The sequence below is a fragment of the Idiotropiscis lumnitzeri genome, chromosome 3, assembly GCF_059441095.1.
Source record: "Idiotropiscis lumnitzeri isolate Australia: NSW breed Sydney's pygmy pipehorse chromosome 3, RoL_Ilum_1.0, whole genome shotgun sequence".
NCBI lineage: Eukaryota > Metazoa > Chordata > Actinopteri > Syngnathiformes > Syngnathidae > Idiotropiscis > Idiotropiscis lumnitzeri.
In genome coordinates, this window is record NC_142393.1 from 19,937,616 (window position 1) to 19,965,522 (window position 27,907).

A 27,907-nucleotide genomic window follows, 5' to 3' on the forward strand; every position below is an offset into this window, starting at 1 on the left:
ATACGTATACTATACTTTGCGATTATTGCTTTTTTTGTTTATTTTGCTGTGTTAGCATTGAGTGAAACCAGTATGCTGAATTTTCATTTGGATTTACAGCTGTTCTTTTGTTCAATTTCAAATTGACTTAATTGATCGTTCGGAGGTTCCACTGTGAGTTCTTAAAAAGCATCACTTGTCTACCTCGCTTCACTGTCATCTCTTTTTTTGTTAACTGAACTTAACTGCATGGATGCTCAAACTTCAGTCTGCCTATTCAAGAGATTTTAGTCTTTGATGACATTCTGCTCGATATTGATCCGCAAGACCTGGCAACATTTAAACAAATAGTTGTACCTTGATTTGCAACTACCGCAAATGTTCATTTTTCTTTTCAAGTATTTCAAGTTGCAAGCTGTTGCTGGATGTTTTTGTCACAGATTGATTTAAACTCATAAGTTAAAGTTGGAGATTGCAGTCTTAAAGATTTGTTGAAGAACAATTTGCCCAAATTGAACTTTCTGGCAATGTACATGTGCTCTCTTACAGGCTTATGCAATGATGCTGTCTCTCTCTGAGAACAACCCTTTGCACGCGCCCTCCCAGAACTCTCTGGATGCTTGGCTGGGCATGGGAGGTGGACCGTCTGAGACGGGCAGCTTTCACCCACTCAACCACATCTAGACAAGAAAGAGAAATGGAGAGGAGGTTGCTGTGGTAGGAGGAACAGTACTTTGCGTAGAGTAGACACACAAGTGGAATGGACACAAGTCGGCATGAAGAACAGAGAATTCCGTGTCACATGCATTCAAGGTTTGTGTATGTGTGTCTTTTGTGTGTGTGAGTGTGTGTGCGTGTGTGGGGGGGGTAGACTCTATAAGAAAGCACTGCTAAGCTCCTGCTGATGTGAAGGACACACGTGATGAATGCTTCTCGACAGCATTGAATCTTTGCCGATCATCCCCCAAAAGTGCGCTCAGTCTCACCTGGCCACAGCAGAGAGCTAACCCAACACTCTGTAGACACTTCAATGACTTGGATGTCACTAAAGGCTCTGTGTGATGCCGAGAAGAAAAAGAAGGAAAAAAACGCACTGCAGCATTAAGACTAGAGGTCCACAAGGGGGTGCTGTTTCTCACAAAGTGACACTTTAGCCTCCAGATGAAACCCCACAACGGATTGCGTGTCACCGACTGCAGAATCAACGATAGCACCACACAAAATGTGAGTGTGGAAATGAACGATGACTACACACAGACTGACTCTAATGTGCACAGCAAATGGTGATTTTAGTGTTTATTTCCCAGCTTGATCATGCTGGCAATTGTTCAAAATCACACATCATTTCATGTCACTCTTAAATATTGTTTGCTTACTTTTCTCTTAGATACCACAGTATTGTTTTTTGTAGGCACCACCGTGCTAAATTATTAATATAATTATTTTTAGAGAAGGACCAAAATTGTATGATAATATCACATGGTGTACAAAATAACCTAGATGTTGATAGTGAGGGTGACACGTGCCAAATAACCCATAGAAAATGTTTTGTTCTCTGACAATCATTTCATTTCCATTTGCTCCAATATATTTGATTTCAGAAGCGTGTGTGTATGTATTTATTTTTTGCTTGTTCGCTCATTCTGTATGGGCTGGCGGGTGTGCGAAGACGAAAAAGTCCTCTTCTTTTTTTTTTCCTTTTGTTGCTGAAGGAATAAACACCGGTGAGAGATTGAGAATCTCCAGCTTTGGTGTGCCATATTGGAATCAATCCATGAAATGTTGTTTTTATTTATAGTGGAAGATAGCTGTAGTTTTAGTGGCACTGTTATGTCCTGCCGTGTTTATTTTGCCTCTTGCTTCTGTCCCCATTTCACCTGGTATAAGTATTATTACAGGGGGAGCCTTCACCGTTAATATCACAAACTGACATTACGCTACCACACATCATAATCCTAGTAGAATCTGGCAGGACTTGATGAAGCCCAAAGGCCCGAACCATTTGTCCGTCCTAATTGGGAAATGAGAACATCTAAAATATATTTACTGCTACAACGGGCATTAGAATTCTATGGTTGATCGTTCATGCATAAAATTTGTCTTTTAAATCAATAGTGGCCATATTGAATGTTCTCCTTTTCTTCTCGCGGCATCAAACTCATTCCATATAGTCTACAAGGTAGCAGGAGGGTATGACTTCTTTTGGACTGTAGATAGCTGTAGATAGACATCTTTGGAGGGATTTCTCATCATCCTCAACTTGGCCTGATGCTGTATTTTTCAAGCTAGCACTTAATTAAACCACATGGGTCCAAGCCATACATCGATCAGGCTTAGGTCTCGACGACTTACAACTCTGACAGGACGGAAGGAACACTGTACTTTTCTTTGGCTACGCAAGGACTGCCGCATCATCTCATTTTTCTAAAGATACAAATCTCTCTCTTGTTTGATAAATCTCTTCAGTTATTTACCTTTATAAAATGTAAAGATGTGAGTCGTCTCTATGTAGTGATTCATGTCAAGTCATGGACTACTGTAAGAAGAATGCGCTGTGTAAAGGCATTGAAGGCATTGAAGCATTCCATTGTTTCCACTTCAGAAAGTATTCTGGAATATGATCGTCAAGATATTGGAACACGGTTGCTGTTTCCCCCCCCTCACTGTTACAGGAGACAAAAAATAGATATTGTTTCTTATTAACTGTATAGTATTTTAAGGATGGAAAAACAATGGTGCATTTGTCCGAAGGAAGAAAAAAAAAAAGAATGGAAAAATATGGTTTTAAATGGATGGTGCTTGTTTTGTTTGGATCTGAGTTGTATATCGCCCATGTTATGTTTATTGAAAACTGACAAAAAAAAACAATATTGTGCATGACGTGTTTAGCAGTCATAATTATGTCCATTTGTGAATTGTGTATCAAATAAAAAAAAAAGAGGAAAAAAAAAAGAAATCCGTAGATGCACTTATTGTAAATGTGGTTAGGTTTAGTAGGTTTGACTTCAAGTTCTTGACTGCCTTACATGTTGGGGCAAGTGGCTCTTAAAGAAATAAAAGAAGAGTTGTGGGAGAAGACATAATGGAGAAAAAAAAACAATAAAGGATTGTAGAATAATATTGAACAATTCTGAAATTGCAATTCTTTTGATGCTTGTGATTATTGAAGATGTACTTTAGAGAAATTTCATTGAAAAGACCTGACTCTGATGTTAATTCTGTAGAATAGCAATGTATACCAAATGTAATCTATCCAATGTTATGAAGAATTTATACATGAAATTGATATGCAATAAAACCTGTGTGCTTTTTAAATGGAATTTCCACCAATTAATTTTTTTCTCAGGTATAGATCAAGAAGAAATTAGTTTCAGGCATTTCTCTGTTGCTATCTTGGACCGTTGTTAGTATTAGGAATTAAATATACAGCATTTACACTACATTGCAGAAAAAAATTGTTGGTTTTTTTTCAAGCCTGCATATGGACTTTTGAGGCATCAACTTTGACACATCCAAGACTTTCCTGACAGAGAATTCAGAAAGTATGTAGACTAAATTCATTCATCCTTGACTTTATGCAAAAAGCATTTTCCCCTCGCTACCTTCAACTCAATACCCCCGTAACATGGAAATTAAGGAAAGCATATTTACTTGCGGGTGGCAATGGTCACATGGTGTTTGAAAAGACCTGACTATTACAAGTAGGAACATTAAGACATAGCTAGAGATTGTAATTTCTGGAGAAAGAAAGAATATGGATGCATGTTGAATGTTTTCGAATGACATGGAATGATGTTGAATGACATTGAACAATATGGAATGACATGAATTATGAGGAATGGTAAATGAATTGTATGGAAAGGTGTAAAATAACATGATACTACGTCGAATGATGTCAACAGTTAAATGTCAGAATAGTTTGAATCAGCTCTAATGTGAAAAGTAGAGGTAAAAGCAAGTAAACACCTAAGAATAGGATTTTGAAATTGTGAAAAGAAAATGCTGTGGGTATGAGCTCCGAACGCCAAGCTATCTGTTTGAACCAGTCAAAAAAATTAAATTAGAGGTTGAACAGATAACATTTATATATTGCGGGAAGCGTGTGATCCGTTCCCTCTCAGTGACCGTGTCTGTGTGTGCTCTGTGACTGGCTAGCGACCAGTTCAGGGTGTAGAGCGGATTTCGCCCGTAGTTACCTGGGATAGTCTCCAATGTGCGCCATTAATTGCAAACAAGATTTGTTAATTTCAACACACAAAAAAGTAAAATTCTGAACAAATTTATGAAAGACCATGTTGCACAATTAAGTAGACCATGAGAAAAAGACTGACGACTTGTTCATTCCAGGCCTAGTGGACAATAGCTAGCTGTCCATAAAAGTCGTACAAAATACTAGACATAGTCATTTGTTTGGTTGGTTGGTTTGTTTTTCCTTTCTTTTTGCATCGATTAACTTGATTCAATTTAAGATTCTGTAATCCATACATTATTAACTATTATTCACCTTACCTTCATGTTATGGCCACCTTACAGCTCCTGCCCGGCTGTCCCCTAAAGCAACTTTTTTTTTCGTTTTTTCTGATAAAATGGAGGAACTGGTGTCTACTAATGCTGTCTATGTGTCCTGGCCATTATTCTGACTTTTTACGGCATGTTTGTTAAAATTTTGAATTTGGTTCGAAAACCATATATGTGGCGCCATCTTCAGGTTTAACAATGCACTGCATGTGAATTTGGCTTTCTGTCCTCTGATTCGACTGGCAGGGAATCATGACGTGAATTCCGGAACGTGCGTTTATAAACATCTTTATATCGATTTTCAGGTTAGTGATTTATTATCATAGGATTTTGTTAGTTTATTTATAGTAAGAAAGGCTCCGGGGTGGCAGTTTTCCTTGAAGTGAGTGCACGTCAGTCCAAGCGGCGTTGTAGGAGCGGCTGGCCCTTTAAGAAGACGTTCAAAGGCGGAAGTGAAGCGCGCACTTCCACAATCAAAACATTATTGATGCGCAATGGGTGAGTGTGCTGCCACAAAATAACATTTGCCAATCCCGTGAAGGAATTCCGAGTGCGCCATGCTTCAGCTAAACGACACAGTGGAGCCCGAGAGTCCGGGAGCCGCGGTTCTCCACCCAGCCGAGGCCGAAGAAGGGGTGGAGGTTGCCTTCACGCCACTGGAGGCCGGGCGGAGCCTCGGACACGGAGCCACTGCAGCCTGCTGCGGGCCGCTGCAAACGCTCACGCCTTTTCATGTGCACAACCCAACCATGCAAGCCAAAGTCAAGGACTATTTTGTATTCCGGGTACGACGTCCATGTCCTTTACCTTTGCATTCGTCATGTAAAGACAGTGTTAGATGATAATGGCGTGACTGACTGCAATGACAGTCAGTGGTAGGGAGTAACAGTACACTATAAATTCGTGGTTAAGTTTGTTTTTCAAATTGGGTTGATAGTGCTGATGGAAATTGTGATGAAACTGACTCACAATGTGTTTCATGCTGATGTCAGCCAGGCACCATCGAGCAGGCGGTCAGCGACATCCGGGCTGTGGCCCTTCCCTCTGAGGATGGAGAGGTGCTGAGCGTCTGGCTTCTGGCTCAGTAAGGCTCATTTTTATCTTGAACCATGGCTTCATCTGAAGTACATCTTCCACACTATTTGTTTACAAGTCCAGGAAGCTTAAAATTCAATATCTCCAAATTAATAATAAATAGATAAGTTAATAAATAACTAAATAAATATTAGCAATGAATAAACATGCCAATTCAGTGGCGTGCTGTGATATATTTTTCATCTAAAATCGGCGCCTTGGCTCAATCAAAATTTGGAGACTGCTTTTCAGCAGTACAAAGGGAAGAGTTCTTAAGACTTTGGGATAGGGTGCACACGTCCTTTAATTTTAATGCTGATTTCACGTTTTTTCATGATTATAATCCCTCACGAGGAATGGAACGGGTACTCTACTGTACATTTATTTTGCACTGAAGGCTGGCACCTTGCTCGGGGGCACCTCGATAGTCATTAGGGTTGTAGTGATGTCTCCAACAAATATTGAAAGTATTATTTTAAAAAAAAAAGTCCAAGTATTGGATGCTGCATTTCACAAATATTGGAAAAAATAATAAAATACAAACATGCATCAACCTTATGTTTCTTACCTTAAATGAGTAAAGACAGCTAAGTGTTTCTGCTAATATATGAAATGGTGCATCATCATGTGAAAACTTATCTGCCAATCCTGTGTGCAGGATTGACCACTGGAATAACGAGAAGGAGAGACTTGTCCTCATTACAGACAGGTAAATCAAAAAGCGCATATCAATGAGCTTTCATGTCACCTGTCTAAAAAGATATGTGATTTTTCTTACCAATATTTACAACAGTTCCCAGGTATCTTAAACACATCTGTGTCATGATAAAAATGTTTTTGTTTTTTTTTTTAATATTTCTTGCTGTGGTGAAGTTGGTCCGTTTTTTTATCGTAGCAATATTGACTAGGAGACTTTTTTTATTTGGCAATCTGATTGAAATCATTCCCAGTGAAGATTTCTGGTCACCTCTTTGCATGTGATCTTTTTCCGATCTGCCGTTTACATGCTCCACTCCGTAAATCAGATCAGCCGTATTTAGCCATGTGACACACAGAGATCAATGTAGACATCACGTGATTTAGCAAGATTGAGTACCACTGTAGTTGTGGTCATTTAAAACTTTATCAAAGCTACATCTTCATTAAACCAGGTTCTGGCAAGACACTTTTTTAAAGTTGTCACATGACTTTATTTGTAAAACACAAACATCGCAAAGAGAAAAAGTCATCAAAAAGATTTCAAGTACACAAGTTGGGTTTGGTGGGCGGTCGCCGTTCAACGCTTGCGTCGCCCTGGACGAGCCTGGCTGTGGTGTCTGCGTCAGGCAGCTCCCGCGGGGGGATGCCACAGGGAGCGCGGGTTGGTGTCTTTCCTCCGGCTGGACGACGACTTGTAGCGCAGGACGAAGGACGTGCAGGAGAAGGTCCCAAGTCTGAGCAAAGTGGCAACTCTAAGAGCAGCTAAGTCGAGTAGAAAGTCACATGGCGCATTGCTCTTCGTCCAATCAGTGTGCAACAACACTGAAGACACTCATGGGGCGGGCAAAGCGTCTGGGAGCACTTCAAAACTTGACAAGTGACACCAAGAAAAAACCACCACATTCAGAGGGTAATCATAATATACTGTACAGTAATGACAAAAAGAAACAATTGATTATTTTCAGTATAATTAATACAGTGTGTTGCATAGTTAAAAATTAATTCAAAATTTAACCACCAAGTACAGTGTGTAAAATTAATCTGGTCAGGCGCTGCCATTTTTAAAGTCCGTATCCAACAACATCACTGCACATTTACGTTCGAAGAATGTGCAGACCGGAAGCAGCCTGGCTATTTTGATTGAACTATTTGCATGACACTCCTGTGAACCAAAATAAAATTCCATTCCGATTTTTCTTTTTTTTTTTATTCAGATATCGCCTTTATGGAGCATTCAGTTTGGTCATTCGGATACACTCTCATCGGATTAGATGGCTTTTAAATACTGCAGTTAGTCTGGAGACCCAACTGCATTATTTAAAAAGTCAATTTTCTGATATTGTGTCTCCTTGAAAGAAAAGTTGTTTTGCTTTGCATGTGCAGGTCCTTGCTGGTGTGCAAGTACGACTTCATCAACTTGCTGTGTCAGCAGGTGGTCAGAATTTCGCTCAACGCCGTCGACACCCTCTCAGTGGGCGAGTTTGAGTTCCCGCCCAAATCCCTGAACAAGTACGCATGCCTTATTTGACGTTTGGTCAAACTTTTCCATTCTACCAGTATACATTACGTTCTTACTCGTTTTGCTTCCATTCCCACGTAATTGTTCGCGTTTTTATGTAACACAATTTCTATCAAGTGTAAGTGAAGTGTGAATCAAAATACTCAGATTGTCGTGGAGAAATACAGGGGAATATAAAAAAAAAACAAGTCTTATCAGCAACGGCGCATTCGTCTTTTGAAACGCGTTAAAGGTATCGACTCCACATTACAAATTTGAAAAACTGTGCTGGCAGCTCATAATTTCATAGATTTTTGTTGTTGTTGTTTTTTTTTAATCCTGATGGGGGCACTGCATTTGCATTGGGCATTTATTTGTCTGAAGTAGACCCGGTGACTAAATGGGCCAAATGTCTGTTAGAGGGAGGGGACCATTTCATTGGGCTAATGGCATCATTTAAGTCATATATAGAAAAAAAATGTAAATGCCCTCGATCAAAATAGTTTTAATATTTCTCTAGATCTGTGTAGATTGTCAGTAATCTGGGCCACAATTTGTTACTGTGATGCCTCTGAATTTACAAGTCATATTTGTTTTTACAGGAGAGAGGGTTTTGGGGTTCGCGTCCAATGGGATAAGCGTCCCCGAGCCTCCTTCTTAAACCGCTGGAACCCGTGGTCCACAGATATGCCCTACGCCACCTTCACAGAGCACCCCATGGCCCACGCCGATGAGAAGGTGGCCTCCCTCTGCCAGGTAATTCCTTTGGACTAGATTTAATTGAGCACTTTTTTTTCATTCAAACTTTGGGTGTTAGTCTCTCACTAACTTCATTACTATCACGTAGCTCTGCCCTGGTTGTCATGATAACAAAAGCCATACTCTACTTTTGCCCCACAATAGAGAAGCCAAACAATGACTCAGCCGTTCATTCGTGTCCAGAACGAAAGGAAACAGATCCAATGGCCACGTTCATGCAGCCGATTGTTGAGTTGATGACACAATAATACCTTCCTAACACAAAACCGCTTGTTTGCGTAACTCAAATGACTGGTTTGTGAACACCCAAAGTTTTTTTTTTCTTTCTGTACAAGGGGTAGTTGATATCGCCCATTAATGTCATCACAGTGGAACCCCGTCCAACGCCATTGGCGACTCACCACTTCAAATACTGAGCTAACTCTAATTTGAGATGCCGCCAAAGCACTAGTTAATAGGAAAAGTAGTTCTTGATGTGACATTAACGCAATACAACTTCTTTGTACGGAGGTTAAAGGACATATTCACTGCATGTGCATGTCCATACAAACTTCTTTTAAGGGTTATGTAAGATGGGTTTGATTACATTAAAGTGTTTTGAGATCATAGTTTTTTCAAAGGAGTGGAATTAAGTCGTGTTTATTTTGTTCTTCACAGCCAATAGCAGGGGTTTACTGTCAAGAAATAGTATCCCTCTTTGTCTGTGTATTTTTCTCTGCTCATATGTACAGCTGGACAACTTTCGGACCCAACTGGTACAGGCGGTGAAGAGAGCCCAAAAGGAGCACCCCATCCCAGGTCGGGCCAACGGAGTCCTGATTCTGGAGAGACCCCTCCTCATCGAGACCTACCTGGGCATCATGTCCTTCATCAACAATGAGGCTAAGTTGGGCTATTCCATGACCCGTGGCAAGATTGGTTTTTAGAGACCGTTTCTCCAAACAGGACAAGCAGCCTTGTTTTTCTTGTGTGTGCAGCTCAGAAATAGTAAAGATGACACTCGCCAAGTTGTTTGTAGCAGACCAGTGGTCAGCCAGCTGAAGACTTGCATGGACTGTCTCCTCATTTGTTTTTAGCAAGTGAGTCACTTCCTTCAAGAGTTGCATGGGCCCCTGGCTGTCTGGGTATGTGACAAAAGGTTGATGGGGAAAAACATCAACAGCGTTTGCATCTGCCTTTTTTTTTTTAACGTTCTGTATTTGTCCTCAGCTGGGTGTGGTGCAGTCTTTTGCTACTTATTTGAGCGATAACTGTTAAAAACGGCATTCCGTGCCAAAGATGTGTTGTGGCTGTGTGCCTGCAATGAGTAAGTACTGTATGTTCAATGAAATGAAGCCATCATGAGACTACAGTGAGGCTTCTTGGAACGGAAACGAAAGCTATATGTGAAGTCACATGATTACGTAGAATAAGCCTTGCTAATAGGGGAATTGATCGTGAGGTCTTTCTTAAAAACTCAGCTTGTTTACTGTGGAAAATGAGAGAATATTCTTCACGCTGGTAACAATAAATAATCTGTTTTTGGCCAATTTTGTATACTCTTTGTGTTTACATTTGCCTGCAGATCAGAGCTGCTTTACATTGTGAGAGCTGTGTTACAGCAAAAATGGACTTTTTTAATCATAGATCTTGATTCTTGTGCATGGATGCTACCAAAGAAAGTTGTACGGTATTCAGACCTGATTGTACATTTGGCAGCAATATCATATACGTAAACTAGACAAATGGCATTAGATCAGGGATATGCTATGAGTGGCCCCTGATTTAATTTAAAAAAAAACAAAATTCTCCCCAATTTTTAGATGGAAATTATAATCTGTATTTTAAAAAAAGCATGTTGGAGGTTTATCCTTGTTTTTTTTTTGCACAACTGCTTTAGTTTAAAAAAAAAAATCCCAATGGATTTTAATGAGCGTCAATTATAACGCAGATTTCTGCTGCATGCGGCCCACATGTTGTCATGCATGTGGCTGGAAAGGGTGTGGTTCTGTGATCAACATACACAGTAGCACTGATGAAAAAATGTGCCCCCCCTTCTAACTTGCCCAGCCCTGCAGTAAATAATGTTGAAATCTGTTGTGAAGTAATTTATTAGATTTTTTTTCTCTGGGTTCAGATAGAATACTGCACCGAGACGAAGCTTCCTTATTGTGATTAAGATTGCACATTGTTATTGCAGGTGAGAAATGTTTAACCCTGCTGCTTCATTTCTGGGTCACTGTTATCTGGTATGTTTAACTTATTTCTGTTTCTTTGGGACTAAAAAAAATGTCAATGTTCCCTGCTGTACATCATGTGTAGTCAGCAAAAATAAACATATGGAGAATCCAACTAAAATAAATAAGGCACATATTATCCTGAGCTTTTTTTGTTTTGTTTGAAATCTAACCACTGTCTTCATTCTTAAAATACATAATTGAAAAGTATTTTTGCCTCGCATCAAATGTACAGAAACAACCCCCCTGGTTCTCTTTATTTAATATGTTGAATTTTGAAAACTTTTGTTCACAAAAAATGTATTATGATTAAGATCCCTCCAGCTGCTGTGATACCACATCGCATACACCTGTAGTGTGTGAATGTTAGGTGGTTTTTATTGGGACTGGACAGTGTTATGCCAGAAGACACACAAAATCCTCTGTCAAATTTTATTCAAAAATAATGTACAAAATGCCATGGCAAAGTACAAATGTTGAGAAATAGAAGTAAAAAGCTCGGAGCCTGAGCCTTCACACTCACAGTGTTCGACAACTAGTGCACTAATGTATATTTATCTAAAACTTTTTTAATCCAAAAGCGGAATGTCTGGTTTTCCAAAATGTTCAGTGTGACACTCAGTACTTCAAGTAAAGTGCGCTGGTGGAGCTTAGCGCTGAGTCCTTCTCCATCAAGTTTTCACGTCAGAATACACCAGAAGTGAATTCCAGTGATGTGCCTGCTCGCATCACTTGTCCTCAGTGCCAGTGTTCGTGTAGCACAAACGCAGCTGCTCCTTCCCAAGCAGGATGAGAGCATCCCCATGGCAGTGCCACATGAGCAACTGGACCTGGAAACCACCTGGAAGGAGACAGCCACACAGACGGACACAAAAGTAAGTCTCATCTGAGGAAATGTTTATTTCATTATTTACTTGACAGTGACACTGAGATGCTTTTATTGGACTTTGTCACCAGAATAGATGATGACATATTCACAATTGCAACAAGTAACGTAAGATGAAGAGCAACTAAAACTGAGTGAGGGTTTACTAATATTAATAAACTTTGATTTCAGTGATTAGTCATTGTGTAACCAATTGGGATAGCATCATGATTACGCATACATATATGATATAGAATCATTTGTACTTTTTTTTTCTGAAATTGGGCAACAGCCAATCAAAATATAATGTTACCGTCATTGGGGACTTGAACAGAAACGCATCCTGTCGGGGTCCAGAGATAAACTTTGTTGTTGCCGGTGCATATCGCCAGCTGCGAGCATCTTGGGTCCCATTGGAAGCAGCGCACCGCCGACATATGCTCGAGCACGGCCTCAAGGCTCATCTTCTGCATGTCCCACACCCAGATGACACTGGCCATGTTATCTGCGGTCAAAAGTGCACATCCACAAGCATCTTGAAAGTGCTCTCTGGGCTGCAAAATTGCTTAGAGCTGGCAATCAAATACATAGTGGTCAACATGAGGGGAACGTGATGCCTGACCATTTTTGGTAGCCAAGTAGCGACTGTCTGAGCTGAAGGCCAACATCGAGACACCGATCTTGGGGTTTGCTTTGTCTGGGTCTGGTCTGACCACAGGCATTTGAACTGGAGCTTGGTGAATCTCATCTGGAGGGGATGACAAGAAAGCTGGTGATTATAAGCGAGAATGGATTTGACCTGACCCCAGAGTTGCTGTAACCAAATGAGTAAAATATAATTTTGATTTATTTTTCAATAAAAGGCAAACACTGACGTACATTTGCTCTGACTGCTGAAGAGAGTTGAGTCCATTATGTTGTGCAGAGAGTGTTCTTCACTGCCAGCGGCTGATCGTTTCTCCACTTCCTTGTACACAACCTACCAACACAAGTAGCTCAGGTCATAATTAAGCTGTGCGGACTAATTGTACAAGTATAAAGAGGAGAGCAGAAAATACTTGCAGCTTTAGTAGTGGTGACTGTTGCTGGATGTTCCAACTGTGCAATTTTCTTCCATGTGATGTGGTTAAGGATGCGCACCTGCAAATGTGTTTACAGTCACTAACACTATTTCTGACATGTGGTAGGAACACACGTGAAGACAATTCTTTATAAGGATCAGTATATGGTGTGACTTTCTAAATGTTTATCCATACCTTTTCATCATAGCTGCCAATGGCCAGGAATTGACTGCTGGGGCTCCAGGCCACACACTTGACACCCAACGACCACTCATAGGCGCTGTAAGTAGACAGCAACCGGCCATCCAGAGAATACAGCAACACCTTGTACTGCCAAGCGGACATGCATGTCAATCAAGCGTTGGGCTTCTAACAGGATTGGAAAGGTGAGTTTAACCTTGACGTTTTTTTCTCTCAATAATGAGGCCATTTACATTAAAAGAAAGTGGGGCCATTTTTTTGATGAGAAGATCAGTATGACTTCCGTTTACACTATGCAAGTTAATTTCACATTTAAACTTAAAGCGTGATATATTTTCCAAATAGATCTGTTTGGAATGACGTCAGAAGCCTAGACGGCAGAATCACCACCTATGCACCTTTAATCAGGCCGTAGCTTTGTCTAATATAAGAAAAAGTGCTTTGCTACCATCTTGTGGCCTCCATAGGAAATTAGAAACCTTTTATGCGGATTAAGCATTTTGAGTGGAGAGGTCAGAAAGCATAACAGTAATCAGCCATCAATACATTACAAACTGCTGAGACTTCATTTGTCAAAATAATAACCTTTGTCGTTAAATGTGTGATAATCTGGGGGTAGTGTCATATTTTAATACTTCGGCACTGGAAGTCATTAAGGTTGATAAAGGCGTCATTGACATCAAATTAAAATGTTGGTTATGAACTAAAACCTTTTTTTCATGATTTCACACGACTTTGCAATAGAGCTACCATGCACCAGCATTGAGGGCTTTACCTCCAGACAGCTGTCCCAAACTGCCAGGACGCAGCCATTCGGAGACCACTCTAACCCTGTGAGGTCCTGCGTCTCAGTCTCAAAATGCTGTAAAAGAATCATCCTCACGACATATTTACACTTTAAACACTCAACGTATCAATTTGAACTGAGTAAGGCGATAATTCACGCACAATGATAACCATGCTAGAATGTAACCCCCAGCTATAATAGTTTGACTCCGGGACATCAAATGTATGCTATACCACTTGGATAAACTTGTTAAATGGAGGAAAAGCCAATACTAAGTCTACTACTTACCCTGAGCAAGTGCCAGTCATCACACACAAATATACAAACATAATCTTTGCAGTCACGACGCTCAGCCAAGGCCATGTAACAGCCATCTCTGCTGAAATCAATACCTGCGGGGAAAAATGAATGGCACAAAACAATCATTCCGAGTGGAACAAAATGCTTCTAAAAATAAAAGCAATTTGACTTTAAAAACATTAAAACTGTGCCTTCCTATGCTTATACTTTGTACTTCCCATCAGGTGTCATGACACCTAAGAGTGGAGTATCATGGAATAATCATAGATGGCATTTGGTGGGATGCAAATGTCATGCAAGGGTATAAACTGCGACGGTACATAATTTCTACCGAGGCTGCTGACAGATCTGTTATGAAAAATCGTGTCCCATTTACTGAAAGGGGCACAGCTGTCTGCACAGAGAGGTGCACTTTTTATACATAGCCCGGGACTGGCCGCAAGGTAAAGAACGGCATGTGATTCATGGACATGCTGCTGACCCTGTCCTTGGGTGCTTGGAGTAATACGTCGGCACTCAAAAGCCACAAGCAATTCAAGACAACAGAATTATTCTCATACTCACCCTTGTGACAAGCTTTGGGATTCTTTATGTAAGACACAGCTTTGGTGCACAGGGACCACACAGTGATTCTCAGCTGTCAAGACACCACAGGCAGAAGAAAATTAACAACTGTGGCTCATCTTATTCTGTAATTGTATCTGTCATTACTACATATCCAAAATGTCATTTAACTTTATTTCCAGACCTATGATACACTTTAAAAATTCAACTATGTATTGTAAAGGAGCTCAAATGGCGTTAATCCGTTACAGAAATATGAACATGAAACAAGAGCATATATTAAACATAAGATATTAAAATTATTAAAAACATCAAACACTCCTGTACAAACCTTCAAAAATATACATGGCAAAGAACATATAAGCCTGGTCTTAAAACAGTATGTACAATACAAATAAACCAGTCATCCATTTTACATTTGGGAATGTTTCGAGCTTTCATCACGCCGTTTAAACGGGCATTTGAACTGAGCCAGCGTCTGTCACCTAAGTGGCTTGAAATGTCCACTCTGTTTGCTGAAGACATCCAGCTGTGTAGGACATCCAACAACCTGAACCTCCCTTCATGACTCCCAATTTCAATATTGCTCAAAATAAACACCCTTGTATATATCGCATACAAAATCAGAGATGATTCCCAATGCAATAGTTTTTGAGTGGGGCTATTGTGAGAATTTACTAAAATAATCCAAAATCATGTTAAGGCAATGCCCTCAAAGCCAAAATAATTCTATTCAACAATTAGGACGTATGGATAATAACCAATGGGCAGGATGAATGAAGATGCCGAGAAAAGCAGTCTTAATAGAATCAACATGAAATAAAATGTCAGCAATTCCTAATTTGCGCCTGGGCAAGTGATTGAGAACGGCCAAGTGTACGGTATTTGCTGCCATATATTCTGATCTGTCAGCAGAGGATTAGAGTGTAGGCATTCCACATACGAAGCCATCTCAAACCGATATAGCCCATTTCTCTTGTTACAGCCTCATGATTCTATCAAGGAACCGGAGCCTCTTCAAGCCAACATATACACAAGGTATGGGTGAGCGATTGTCATCATGCCCATGTCAGCAATTTAGCCTGGCGGCATTGGTGACAAGTTAGATGCTCGCGTGGCTCCAGACGTACAAAGAATGCTAATCCGAACAGGCCAATCTAAAAGCAATTACATGAGTTGACCTCAATGGCGCCCTTGGTTGAAGCGTAGCACACCAGAGCAGGTATAGGTGGACCCATGGGGATAGGTGATAATTTCATAAGAGCCCGATATGAATATTCAGAATGTGAGCATTCAAAGTAGATACAATCAATCCTTTGCAGGCTGGTTTAACTGCCCTTCTCCAACAAGGCGGGTTCAACAATGAAGCCTTCAAGGCAATGTTTTTGGCTTAGTCTTGATTGGTTAGATTAGCAGGTCTTAAACTCATCATCTCAGTGCCATTTATGAGCTAATCCTGCAGATAGGCTCAAAAAGCATCTCTCAAGATACACTTTTGTAATAGTCTTTCACGAAAAAATAAAAAATGGTGAGGCAAAAGTTTCATTTGATTTCTAATGGCATTAAAATTAAACCAAAAGGCATTTCAAATGTACAGTAGAAGACTTACGCATTTTAATATGATGTATGAAACAATAAAATATCCATGTTGGTATGAACGGTTTGTTAAATTGATACACATTATCATGAATTCAGCATTACGCTTTGAAAATGTTACGGGCGAGGCCAGCGCGATAGAGAAATCATGAAGGCAGCGGCTATGACATCATTGAGCCATATCTCTAACTTTCAGGCTGTCAAGTGTGCTCGTCGTGGTTTTTCTTCTGATTCATTTCGTTCGACTTCTCCTTTAAAGGGGAAGTCAAGTGAAAACATTTCTTGACAAGAATGTGTTCTATGCATGCCTACTAGTTGAAACATAGCCTTCTGATTAATATTGTGTTTGTGGAATATGAGTTAAGCAGGTAAATCCACCCATTTTTAACCATCTCATGGAGCAATCTTTTTCTCACTTTTGTCGACTGAAAATTTCATCACAGTTGCTCAGGGCTCAGGTATTGACCAACCATGTCACAGAGGGGGTGAGCGATATATATCATCATTGATTTTATCATCAATGTTGGTTTCATGATGTGAAATTTTACATTGAGTATTTATACTGCCTCAAAAGGAAAGACAAACAAGTCCGGCGATGGCCACAAAGTAGGAGGAAGTAATGAAATCCTCATTCGGCAAATCTGGGTGAATAGGCAGCAAAAGGAGGAGGAAGTGATAAACCTTGATTCTGCGAATCAGCGGGCAGGATCTTGTAACAGCAAACGTGTTTCAAATATGGAAGAATGTCCCATTTCAGTAGGTAAAATAATAGCAAGACGCAAGTCCACGTCCCTTGTCTGGAAATTATTTGGGGTTGACAGGACTGACATTAGTCGGAATAACATTGTTAGATGTGCCAAAACTGTAAATTCTGTTCCACCATTAACCATCGAGATTACGGGGCAAGCTTTGCCACTCCACAAGCACACTGAAGAAAAGCTAAATAAACAAGCACACTCAGAAAAACCTCGCCGACAGCGGATGAATTTGTTGTCACCACAATCGTATATGTAATAACAGCGCTAGACGTAGTATTTCTCCTTTCGTTTGGGTTAAGGACCGTTCACAAATTACATACGTGTCTTCCAGGGTAACGCATGTGGCACAAATCGCTGTATATTGACAAAAAACAGGTGAGTCATGACTGGTCGTTACCTGAGCCCTGAGCAACTGTGATGTCATTTTCAGTGGACAGAAGTGATAAAATGTTTCTAGGGTAACTTTTTCCGTGTCCCCCATACACTTTCAGACTAGCACAATTATTTAAAAAAAAAATCAATCAAAAACATAGGAAAGAAAATAATGAGATGTCCCTCCCCAGTGTTTCACAAATCTGCTAACTGTAATAATAAAACGACACCCACACACATGGCTAAGCAGCTTTAACGTCACATAGTCAGACAGACAAACGCATACAGAGGCACGATTCACACCACAAGCAGCTGTCCCTAAACAAGTTATTATAGCAGGCTGTTTATGAGTGGCGCTGAAACTCAAGCCCGACACAAACACCCGTCTGGCACAGCCTTAATGAAACCTTGCTTTGGGGTGAAGGTAAGTTCAGCCGGCCCGTTGTCAAGTGGTAGGAAGTGCGACTATGGCTCCGTTAAATTAGTTTCCAACTTGAGCGACAAAATGATGCTCTGTAAATAGTCATTTGTCAATAAGTAGTCTGTTGCTGTTACATACTGGCCATTGATAGGACTGGCAGAGGGAGCCTGAGTAAACTACTGTGCAGAGGGCGAGAGATACCGTATTGTGATGCAATGCTGTACATTCATATATGTGTGATCACATTTGTAAAAAAAATAATAATAAAATAAAAAATAAAAAAATACTGGAAAAATTAAACCCTGCCCATGTCACATTGATGGCTGCCGAAGTATATACCACATATCCTCAAATAGTGGCCTCTGCTCTTTCGACATGTCCGAATTAGTCACTAATTCACTAATTAAGTGGTTCTCCACAAATGTAGCCTCCTTTTTCTCTTCAGGAAAAAAATATCAGGTGGTGCTTCTACATAGCTCTCGTCACCCTCACAATAGTGGAACAGTTTAGTTTGCTTTGTATGGGCACACTTAAGTAAGCTACACTCTCATTTGGTTAGCGTTTTCATGTTTGAAGCACCTGCAATTCCCTCAAATGCCCGCCTGATATTCACTGCCAGTGAGTACATATAATCGCTGTCCTTCTATTTGAGGAAATATGGTATTGATCAGACCTTTGTACTATATTTGCAAAAGAAAAGCAACATCATCTACAGTGTGTGTGTAGTGCTTACAAATTAAAATCTTACAAAATATTGACATGGCATGAGAGGGGGACTTGCTACAGGTCTACAAGTATTATTGCCAATTGCTGAAGTGTTTTTTTCGTTTGCTTGTTCGTTTTTTTAAATTTTTTTTTAATATTGTCCATCTTATTTTACAGTTGGACGATCCAGACGTTGGACGATCCAGACAGACACAAAGCAGACATGCCACAGACTCACGCACGCCCTCCACTCTTTGGCCCCTCCAGACACCGTTGTGTGTTGGCCCATGACACCTGTCAAGTGATTCCCAGAGTCAGGCTCAACTTCATATGCCACACAGGCCGAGGGTTGCAGCTCCAGTATAAGCTCTCATCCCTCACACAACATGTGACTACTATGGAGTGAACACGAAAACAGCCGTCAGGAGGTACAGGTTGGAATGAAAATCATTTTTGGCACCTTCATTGTTGGTTAGCAAACTTAGCTGTAGCTTGACCCTATAAAACCTCAGGGCAAATCTTTTTCAGTGGCTCTGGAATTATTAAGTCGACTTTGGCAGCTCACTATAAGGTTAGTGAACTCAATTAAAGTGTGGTAGGATACTGGTAGTGGTATGTGGGCTTCCTCTAGTGGTACACAAAAGAATCACTGCCCAAGTAGGGGAGATCGGTGCTTGGTGTCACATGAGTACGTTGTCACATTGCAGTTATTTTATCCACTAGAAGACGCAACTAAAAAGTGGAATACTAATCATCTTCCTTTATTTGGTCAGGGATCATGTCCTGGTTGGTGAAGAGAATGGTGGACTATGTGCAAAGATGAGTACCAATTAGAAATAGAAATAGAAATAGAAATCCCTTTATTGTCATTGTACTCAAGTGTGCAACGAGATTAGACCATTTTGCACAACCCAAATTAAAAAAAAAAGTTAACTTTCTATATTTTGAAACAAGCATCTGCCAGACAAAAATCCTAGCAGTGATATGTGATGGCTTGTTCAACGAGAGATTCAATCATCTTGTCATACCTCGGAGCTAGTATAGCCAACATGGTTTGGAGCAACATGTCTCAGTCGTTTTAGTGTTGCACAGCAAATGCAAAGAATGGGCCAATGAAAAATACACTTCTCAACCTAGATTTAATTGAATACATTATAGAGAGTAGATATTAAATGTTCTAACTGATAAACGTGATTGTTTTTAGCAAAAAATCATTAATTTAGAATTTTATGGCTGCAGCACATCCCAAAAAAACTGGGACGGGGTCATGTTTACCACAGTGGTACATCACCTTTTGTTTCAACAACATCCAATAAACATTTGGGAGCTGAGGACACTAATTGTTGTAGCTTTGTGGGGGGACTTCATTCCCCATTCTGGCTTGATGTACAGCTTAATCTGTTCAACAGTCAGTCCGGGGTCTCCATTGTCAAATTTTACACATTGCGCCACACATTTTCTATGGGAGACAGGTCTGGACTGCAGGCAGGCCAGTCCAGTACCAACACTCTTTTTGTTGTCTATAAAGCCAGGCTGTAACAGGTGCAGAATGTGGTTTGGAATTGTCTTGCTGAAATAAGCAGGGGCATCCATAAAAAGACATTGCTTGGATGGCATTATATGTTTCTCCAAAACCTGTATGTACCTTTTAATACCTACCTCCATGGAGGTGTAAGCCTGTTCACCTGAGGGATGTTCCAAAAGGGTGTTTGATGAGCATTCCTCAACTTCCTCATACACCTGTCCCAGTTTTTTAGAATGTGTTATTTTTTTTAATCATTCTTTCCAGTACACACCCACAAAATGGCTTTGTTTAATCTTAATGCACTAAAGATCACCAACACATCAACTATAAATGCAAACAAGCTTGAGAAGTACTGGTAATTCCTTCCTCCTTGCTAAAGTGGCAACCAAACACCAGACCTTCGTGATGCAAAAAAATGTTCCAGAGTTAATAAGAGCAATGTATGACAGGATGCTAACAGGAGTGGAGCTATGAAATCAGGCTGAATACATGCAGCAGGTGGGGTGTGAGGGGCGGGTGTATGGGGTGTTAAGGCTCTGGTGTCTGGCTATTTTTAAGACCCCACTTTCCTTGTGGGCCAGCAACAGTGGAAATCAGACAAGCAATATGCATTAACACACTTGCGTGCGCAAGAATGCATGCCCGCTTACATGCACCAACTTGGCACTTACGTGGAATTCGGTGGTGTTGAGAATGTGACGTCCGTCTGGACTCCAGCGAGAAGCGACCAGTCCAATCGAGCCCTCGTCGATTTTACAGTGCCAGTCAGGCTGTTCCAACGACCACACCTGAGGAGAAAGCGGGCAGGACAGCAGGATAACCATCACTAATGACACTCCTAACACAAATACTGTCTCTTCCTTAACTTCTTTTTAAGAACTACTTGAAACCATGAAAGACTGGCGATGGATCCCCCTTCAGAGGTAAAATCCACCTCTTTTCATTTTCAGATATTTTTGTCTGAAAAATGTATTTGTTGTAGTGATATCCTAATAATCAATTTTTACAGGTCATGTTTCAGGTAACCAGTACAATGTCTAATGTAATGCAATTTGTCAGAAAGTCAGCACAGAGAGAATTTTTTCCACAGCCCTCAAGATTATTTACTTCATTTATAATGTATTGCCGGCATAATTACCATAATATATTAGCACATCAAACATTGCATTAACCTAACAGCATAACTGCTCAAGTCATTTTTCAGTCCGTTATTGGAAAATAATAATGAAATTCAACCTCAAACAGAGCAGTGACCTCCATTCAACCTTTGTGTATTACCATTACTCGGATGACTGAGAATCTACACAGACATCAAGAAATAACACAATTATTAGCAAATAGATTGGTATTTTTTGTGATATTGTAACAAAAAGTTAAAAATGAACTTGGTAATAATGCCATAATGATTTCTTTAATATTTGCGTTTCACTGACTTAATAATTATGAAGCAATGCAATATTCAGACATGTTTGTGTCAGGCACAATTGTCACCCATACATGTGAACGTACTTATCCAATTAGGTACCCATCCCTCATTCTCAAGAGTCAAATACAGAATATGAATATGGACTTAAATTAAAAAAAAAAAAACGGTGTTCATGTTTCACTGATACATCAAATATGACTTCAACTTCAGAATACCAAAACTGTTATGAAAAACTTTACAGCTGATGATAGAACCAAAATAAACAAACCAGAAAATAGAAAGCAGATGGCACGTCTGTTGAAATAGAATTAAAATACCGGCACAAGTATCTGTGTGATTATTCATCAGTATCTTCCCATAGCGTACCTGTACCATTCCTCTCTTGTACATGGCACACAAGATGAACTGAGAGTCAGATGACCATTCCATGTGAGATATCTGGTCCAAACAGGTGTAGAGGTTCAGGATCTGCAGCGTGCTCACATCTCGTACCACCAACCTGTACTGAACGCAGGTAGCCTGCAAAAAAATTTGAAACAGAAGTCAATTAAAAAAAAAGAATCTATTTCCCAATAATGACAACAAAATGTAACATTAAAACTTACTAAATATATCCCATCAGGAGAGACTTTACAAAGTTGGTTGGATTGCTTGAAGATCTCAGAGAAATTCATGATGAGGATTTCTAGAAAAGAAATGTTATCTTAAGGCACCTGAATTAATTTCAGAAACAGCATTTCGTGTGGCGGGGGTAATTCCCAAATTAAACACGAGATGGGGACATTCGCCCAAAAACCAAGTACGCCTTTACCATTATAAACAAAACATGCACGATAACTCCAAAATAATCCCCGTACAGTTATATTGTTGTCGTAAATGATGAACATTAGGACATGACGTCACAGGTTAAAAAAAATTAGTTATCAATTGGAAGAAAGCCACAGGTTGCTAACTAAGGCGCTACTCAAAAAAAGATAATTATCTAAGTTAGCAACTAAACTAAATTCAACCTCAACTTCATTTGACCTTCTGTCCATTTTACCACAATATTTGACAAGATACTCATATATTAACGGCAAACAAGCAAACACATCGCTAACGGTTAGACGACTACTTCAACGCTAGCTTACCACCCAATTCGCGTCACCGAAGGTACTCTGCCAAGCTTAGCTATTTTCAAAAGGATCAGAACATGGTCGCTGGGACAGGAGGAAGTCCAGCCTAGTGTGTAGTTTAGAGAACTTCGCCTCGTTAGATTGTCATTAGCACACTAATAATCACTGGAGCTGGTTTGCTTGTATGAGTATGAGACAGGCACAGGAGTGCTGACCAATCAGCGTATCGCTCTGCTTCTTGTGCATTCTGGGAAACGTAGTTTCGCGTTCTTCTGTTTATTTTTTTGCGTAAAGCTGAAAATACTTGCCATACGTTGACGCATTTACAAAATGTATACTGCTAGACATCTTTTAACTTCGTTCGAGTGCCGCTTTTACCCTGCAAGATACATATGTACAAATTTGATTTGGTTTATTTTAATTGTGTTTTTACACATCTTAATTATATCAACAAATATTCCTGCTACCCTTATCGCGAAACGGTGATGTTGTTCCGATAACTCTGGGAAGCCTATCATGAAAAATAACCAAAAGGCATCCATCTGCGGAGATGGGAAAAGGTTTCCCGCTTGTGTGCGCCCAAAACGCGCTGCCTACCGCCTCCCTTCTTCCTTACCCCTGTTGGTTGAAGTCCCTCAGCAAAGCTCACAGTTCCCAGGGCAGCATGCAAATCAACTTCCCTGTCCTGATCACTTTCTTCATTTTCTTTCTCCGAAAAGTCAATCTCATGCTGCATTCTTATCAAAGTTAGTGCTTGGTCGATTTTTCCCTCCGTTGTTTTCGTTATTGTGCTTTATATGGAGCCCCAGTCTCTGGGTATGTTCAACAATAAACTGGCTGTGCATACAAAGCAATTCCTTTTGGATTGGGATTTTAACACTCTTCAGGTAGGTCCGTTTATTTGTTTTTTATTAATTAGCTGTGACAGCAGAATTATAGACTCTCTTTTTATATTTGTATGTATATTTTTCATTGTATGACTATATTTACGGGAACTGGCGGATTTGTTTTAAAATAATTTTGGTGACAGTAAAGTCTCAGCTATAGGTAATTTGCGGTATCATTTTTTTTATTGGTTTGAGTGTTTTTGTCGTAATTAACATATATACGTGTTTTAATGTAACGAAAAAAAAGTTGTCAAATTAAATAAAATCGTTCGCCCGGGGTTACAAAGAATTCTATCAAATTATATAATTAAATTCTTTACATTTGGGAGTGCATACTTTTACCCCCGATACGAACCCATGGGAAGCAGTGCGTGTGGTTGTGTATTAGGTAAGTGTAAGTTACCATGGGGGCCGTAACCCTGGAGTGGAGATTTGACATCTATTTGCTTTTGTGCGGCAAAGTTGCGCAGTTTCTTGCTAACAAAAATTAGTGTGCAGAAAAACAATTTTAAAAAATCGAAATCCAGACGGGTTTTTGCTGCTTATAGACGTGCAAGATGTGGGGAGAAAAACGCACTTTCGCTGCACTTGTTGTGTCGTCTTAGTTAGGATCCATAGGCCCAGACTCGTTATCTGCAACTGTTCGTTCTGTTATCTAATTATGAACGAAATATATTTTGTTGTTTTAAAAAATTCGATTTTACTTTTTTGGCCTGGCAAATATAAAATATAGAACTTCTCTCGCATATCTCTAATTTAAGTTTTGAGCGCTTGAACAATGTTAACAGTGATACGCATGTTACATTAATTGCGAAATAACTATACTTTCTTTGCCGAAATGAAAATGAAATATGTGGGCTTTATACTATAGTATATATTTATAAGTGATTGGTTGCTTTGGTAACTGATGTCGGATCCCCTTGGAAGGGTGTGAACCATTTTGGAGGAGGTTGTGATGCTGAGCCTTCTCTCACTGATGAGTTGGCTGGTCTGGGCACGCCCAGACCCCCCTGACACCATCAAACTGCATTGGTCCTATCACACGTGTCTGCGTGTGCGTGTTCACGTGTAAGTGCGCGCGTGCGAGTGTGCACGCCTACGAGTGTGTGCGTGTGTGTGCGTGAGTGCGTGTGCCTGAGTGCGTGTGTGTGCGCGTGCTCGATTGCGCGCGTCTACACTGTTGTCCCTGCATGCGCGTGTAAAGTGATGGAAAGTCCTAATATGTACAGTGTGTCCAAATAATAATTCGTGTGTGCTTCACAGAGTGATCTGCCCTTCGTCAGACTACCCAACTTCCAAAATGTCCCAGACATCATTGAATGAAGAAGGAGGCACATTTGATAACTTGTGGAGCTCCCTGTGAGTGTTAACACAAACGCTAATTTAATTTGAAATTAGTGTGATAAACATTAATTCTATCCTAATTTAACATAAAATCCTTAATGAAATAAATGCCACCATCAATTGACAAAGAGGTGCACATAAACGCGCTTTTGTACATGAAATAAAAAAAGAGGAGACTGTCTAAAAACAATGCACAGTTTTGGTGGAGACTTTCAGCAAGGTATTATTTTCATAATTGAAACATATAGACTAATATTTGTTCTATTTTATATTATTTTACTCTTGATTCATTCCAGAAGTGTTGGCGTGCCCTGCATTACAGTGTTGTTCTCTGCAGTTAATTCATGATGTTTATGGTTAAAAGAATAGCCACCTTCTCTCCCTTTCTGATCATATTTCAAGGTTGACATTTTATACAAAATAGGTAGCCATAGGTTATATATGTGATAATCATAATTACCATCTTGGTCAAATATTTAAAGAACACTATTCTACTTAGCCATCAAAATAAGTTTAGCACTGACTTTAATTTCATCAAGCAATCTATTGTGCCTTCAGGGAACCCGACAGTACCTATTATGAGCTCCCCCCAGGCAGCCAAGGAGGTGAGCGTCCGGTACCTTCTACAAGTACTTCAGGGAACCCGAGCAGTACTGCCGAGGTTTCCATGGACATCTACCACATGAGGGACATGAATGACAATGTCATGGTAGGAATAAATTGTAGCGCTGCACTCAACTTTATATATATTTTTTTCAACACACTCAGTCCACACCCTTACATACATGACCGTCTCCGCCCCACCACACCCAACCCACCATTGTTTTTTTTTGTTTTGTTTTTTATATGCGTCCTTTCAGTTTTCCCTCCACTGTTCCCTCCAAGATGCTTTCCCTCTCCCGTGCTGCATTTTCCCTCTTCTCTGTCTGAGATTCCTTAGGGACTGAGGAGTGGTTTTGTGTGTGTGTTGGGGAAGGGCTAATTAAAAATGGAGCCAGAATACCCTTGTCAAATCACTGCACAGCCATCTTATGTGTGTTTGTTCCAGTGTCACAAACACGGATCTAGTGAGTCAGAAACTGCAGTTTGATCGAGGCCATGATATTGATGGCTAAGCCTCCATTGTCAATTTCATTACAAAACAAATAAAATTGGTTGTTAGATATTATCACATTAGTATCATGTTTTCCATATGTAAGTTCACATGTATTGGTCTGATCTAATCTTTTAGTAGGCAAGTCTGGGCCTGCCTGGCCAGTTAATGAATACTCATGACAGATTAAAAAGAGGGTGGGGCTAGTGTTTGTTGTTACGAGACTAGTTGTGGAGGCCCATTCAGGTGAACGATACCGGCGATGCTATACGTCCTCCATCAAAGCTGTGGCCATAAGTGGTGCTTAAGGAATGTCTGTTCCTACTAAATTGACATACACTTGATTCTGTCACTGCCTACATTTTTATGGGAGCGCTATCTACTTTTTCCGGATTGCTCAGATGCTGTTTGTGCAGGTAAGTGGATAAAAAAAAGTTATGCTTCCATTATTTTTGTAGTGGACATAGCTATATAGGTGGGATGGGCAAACTATGGCCCCCGGGGCCACATGCGGCCCTTTAAATGTTTTAATCTGGCCCGCCAAACTTGAAAAAATGTAATGAATAAACCTTGTTAATGTTTTATTTACTAAATACCAAGGTGTGTCAATTACATATATTTTATCGTAATATTTTTGTTAATTTTCATTTAAAATTAAATTTTATATGCTATTTTTTCTCAGATGAGGTGAGGTGACCAAAACACTCCATCCATCTGCTCCTGATCCGGCCCCTCTGTCAAATTTTAAAACCCATTGTGGCCCACCAATCAAAAAGTTTGCCCACCCCTCTATATAGTGTGTATATGTTTGAGAGAAAAGGGGGAAATGGTTGGCACATCCACCTCACACTCTTGTGAGGATAAGCAGTATAGGCTACATATTTGCAAAATAGATTGCTGCAAAAGATTACCAGTGTTTTTCCTCATCTCCATGCTTGCTCTTTATTGTTTATATACAACAATATCATAACCTATCAATGGTGCTTTGACTACTCATGTCGAATAGTCTAATAAAGTGCAGTGGCACACTAGTGCCATAAGAGATCTTCAAGTTTTTCAAGGAAAAATATCCAATTCCACCTAATTTTGATGAAAATCATTATATTTATTTATTATTTATTCATCTTGCTGTGTGAGCGATGTACTGTACAATGACAAACAAAACAATGAAAACATTTGATGACAGAAGGAACAGTAAAGAAACCTGTGCAATGTGCAGCCACTCGCTGCCATTCATAACAGAAAAAATCATGGCTTCGCGTGAGTTTTTTGTTCAATTAAACAGGCCCAGATTTCACACAAAATCAGTTTATTTTGAGTAGACAACATCATCATTATTTCACCATTTATCCTTTTTGTGACATCTTAGCCAATTCTACTGTGAACTGGGTCTCTTAACTCAGTAAAGGCTGGGAAACACAAATATTATGCTCACCTGTGACTGCTGCTTTACGCTGGTAAAATAGGCTTAAAGGAGGACAAGATCCAAGATGGCCCATTTTTCACTAACAAGATCAGTTTGTATGTTTTTTGATCAGGGAACTGAAATTAGTTAATGTTTTCTTTTTATTATCTTTTCATTTTGGAGAAATTAGGAAATAAGTGACGACTTGAAAAACACCTATTTTGCTGAGGAATATGGCCGCGTCTCTTTCGGCTCTCCCCATGGTTCTGCAGAGTCGGCCAAGGAACCAATTACAAACTCTCCATTGGAAATCATTTTACTTTCATTGCATATATCGTCTAAAAACGGTGATCAATTGGCACCAAAAGTCATGGACATTCCCTCCTATGACCACTTCAACATATAAAAAGGATTTACTTCTCTGTGGCTGATTTATATGAGAATGAGGAAATGTGCAAGTTCATAGATTATCGGTGGTGGACGCGAATGTGCATGAGTGGCAACAGCCAGGCATCCCGGCTCCAACTCGCCGGTAAGAAGCTAATTTTGTTGTGCGTTCAGAGTAGTAATGTGCATTTGCATTTTGGTGGCGATCTGTTGCCGTTTTAGACAGCAGAACTGACAATTCAAGCAATATTACCACACTTGCCTCTATTGCTGTGGTGTAGAGGCTTTTAGGGAGGGGGCATTTTAGTACTGATGTAGTTTTTACATGCAAATGTATTGTATAAGTGCCAAC

The 27,907-nt window shown here is 40.0% G+C and overlaps 3 protein-coding genes across 6 annotated transcripts in view; 2 read left to right on the plus strand and 1 right to left on the minus strand.

Moving 5' to 3' along the window:
• prdm16 (PR domain containing 16) overlaps positions 1–3,294 on the plus strand; it is a 224,573-nt gene extending 221,279 nt beyond the window's left edge. For all 4 annotated transcript variants that reach the window (XM_088291320.1, XM_088291319.1, XM_088291321.1 and 1 more), the window contains one exon: positions 529–3,294. In XM_088291320.1, the coding sequence (XP_088147446.1) occupies positions 529–541 (13 nt within the window). In that variant the 3' untranslated portion in view covers positions 542–3,294. The remainder of the gene's footprint in view (positions 1–528) is intronic.
• A 1,624-nt stretch (positions 3,295–4,918) lies between these two features.
• tprg1l (tumor protein p63 regulated 1-like) lies at positions 4,919–10,056 on the plus strand. Its single transcript, XM_088292160.1, has 6 exons — positions 4,919–5,282; positions 5,490–5,581; positions 6,230–6,280; positions 7,654–7,779; positions 8,371–8,524; positions 9,259–10,056. Exons 1-6 carry the CDS (start codon positions 5,055–5,057, stop codon positions 9,451–9,453), a joined length of 846 nt encoding a protein of 281 aa, XP_088148286.1. The 5' UTR covers positions 4,919–5,054; the 3' UTR covers positions 9,454–10,056.
• Positions 10,057–11,161: 1,105 nt separating this feature from the next.
• Positions 11,162–22,654, minus strand: wrap73 (WD repeat containing, antisense to TP73). Its single transcript, XM_088289449.1, has 13 exons — positions 22,455–22,654; positions 21,930–22,009; positions 21,691–21,843; positions 20,570–20,686; positions 14,522–14,594; positions 13,946–14,049; positions 13,646–13,732; positions 12,865–12,999; positions 12,671–12,748; positions 12,488–12,587; positions 12,231–12,356; positions 11,922–12,113; positions 11,162–11,584 (listed from the first exon to the last, which is right to left on the minus strand). The coding sequence occupies exons 2-13, from the start codon at positions 21,996–21,998 to the stop codon at positions 11,472–11,474; spliced, it is 1,347 nt and encodes a 448-aa protein (XP_088145575.1). The 5' UTR covers positions 21,999–22,009; positions 22,455–22,654; the 3' UTR covers positions 11,162–11,471.
• Positions 22,655–27,907: the final 5,253 nt, after the last annotated feature.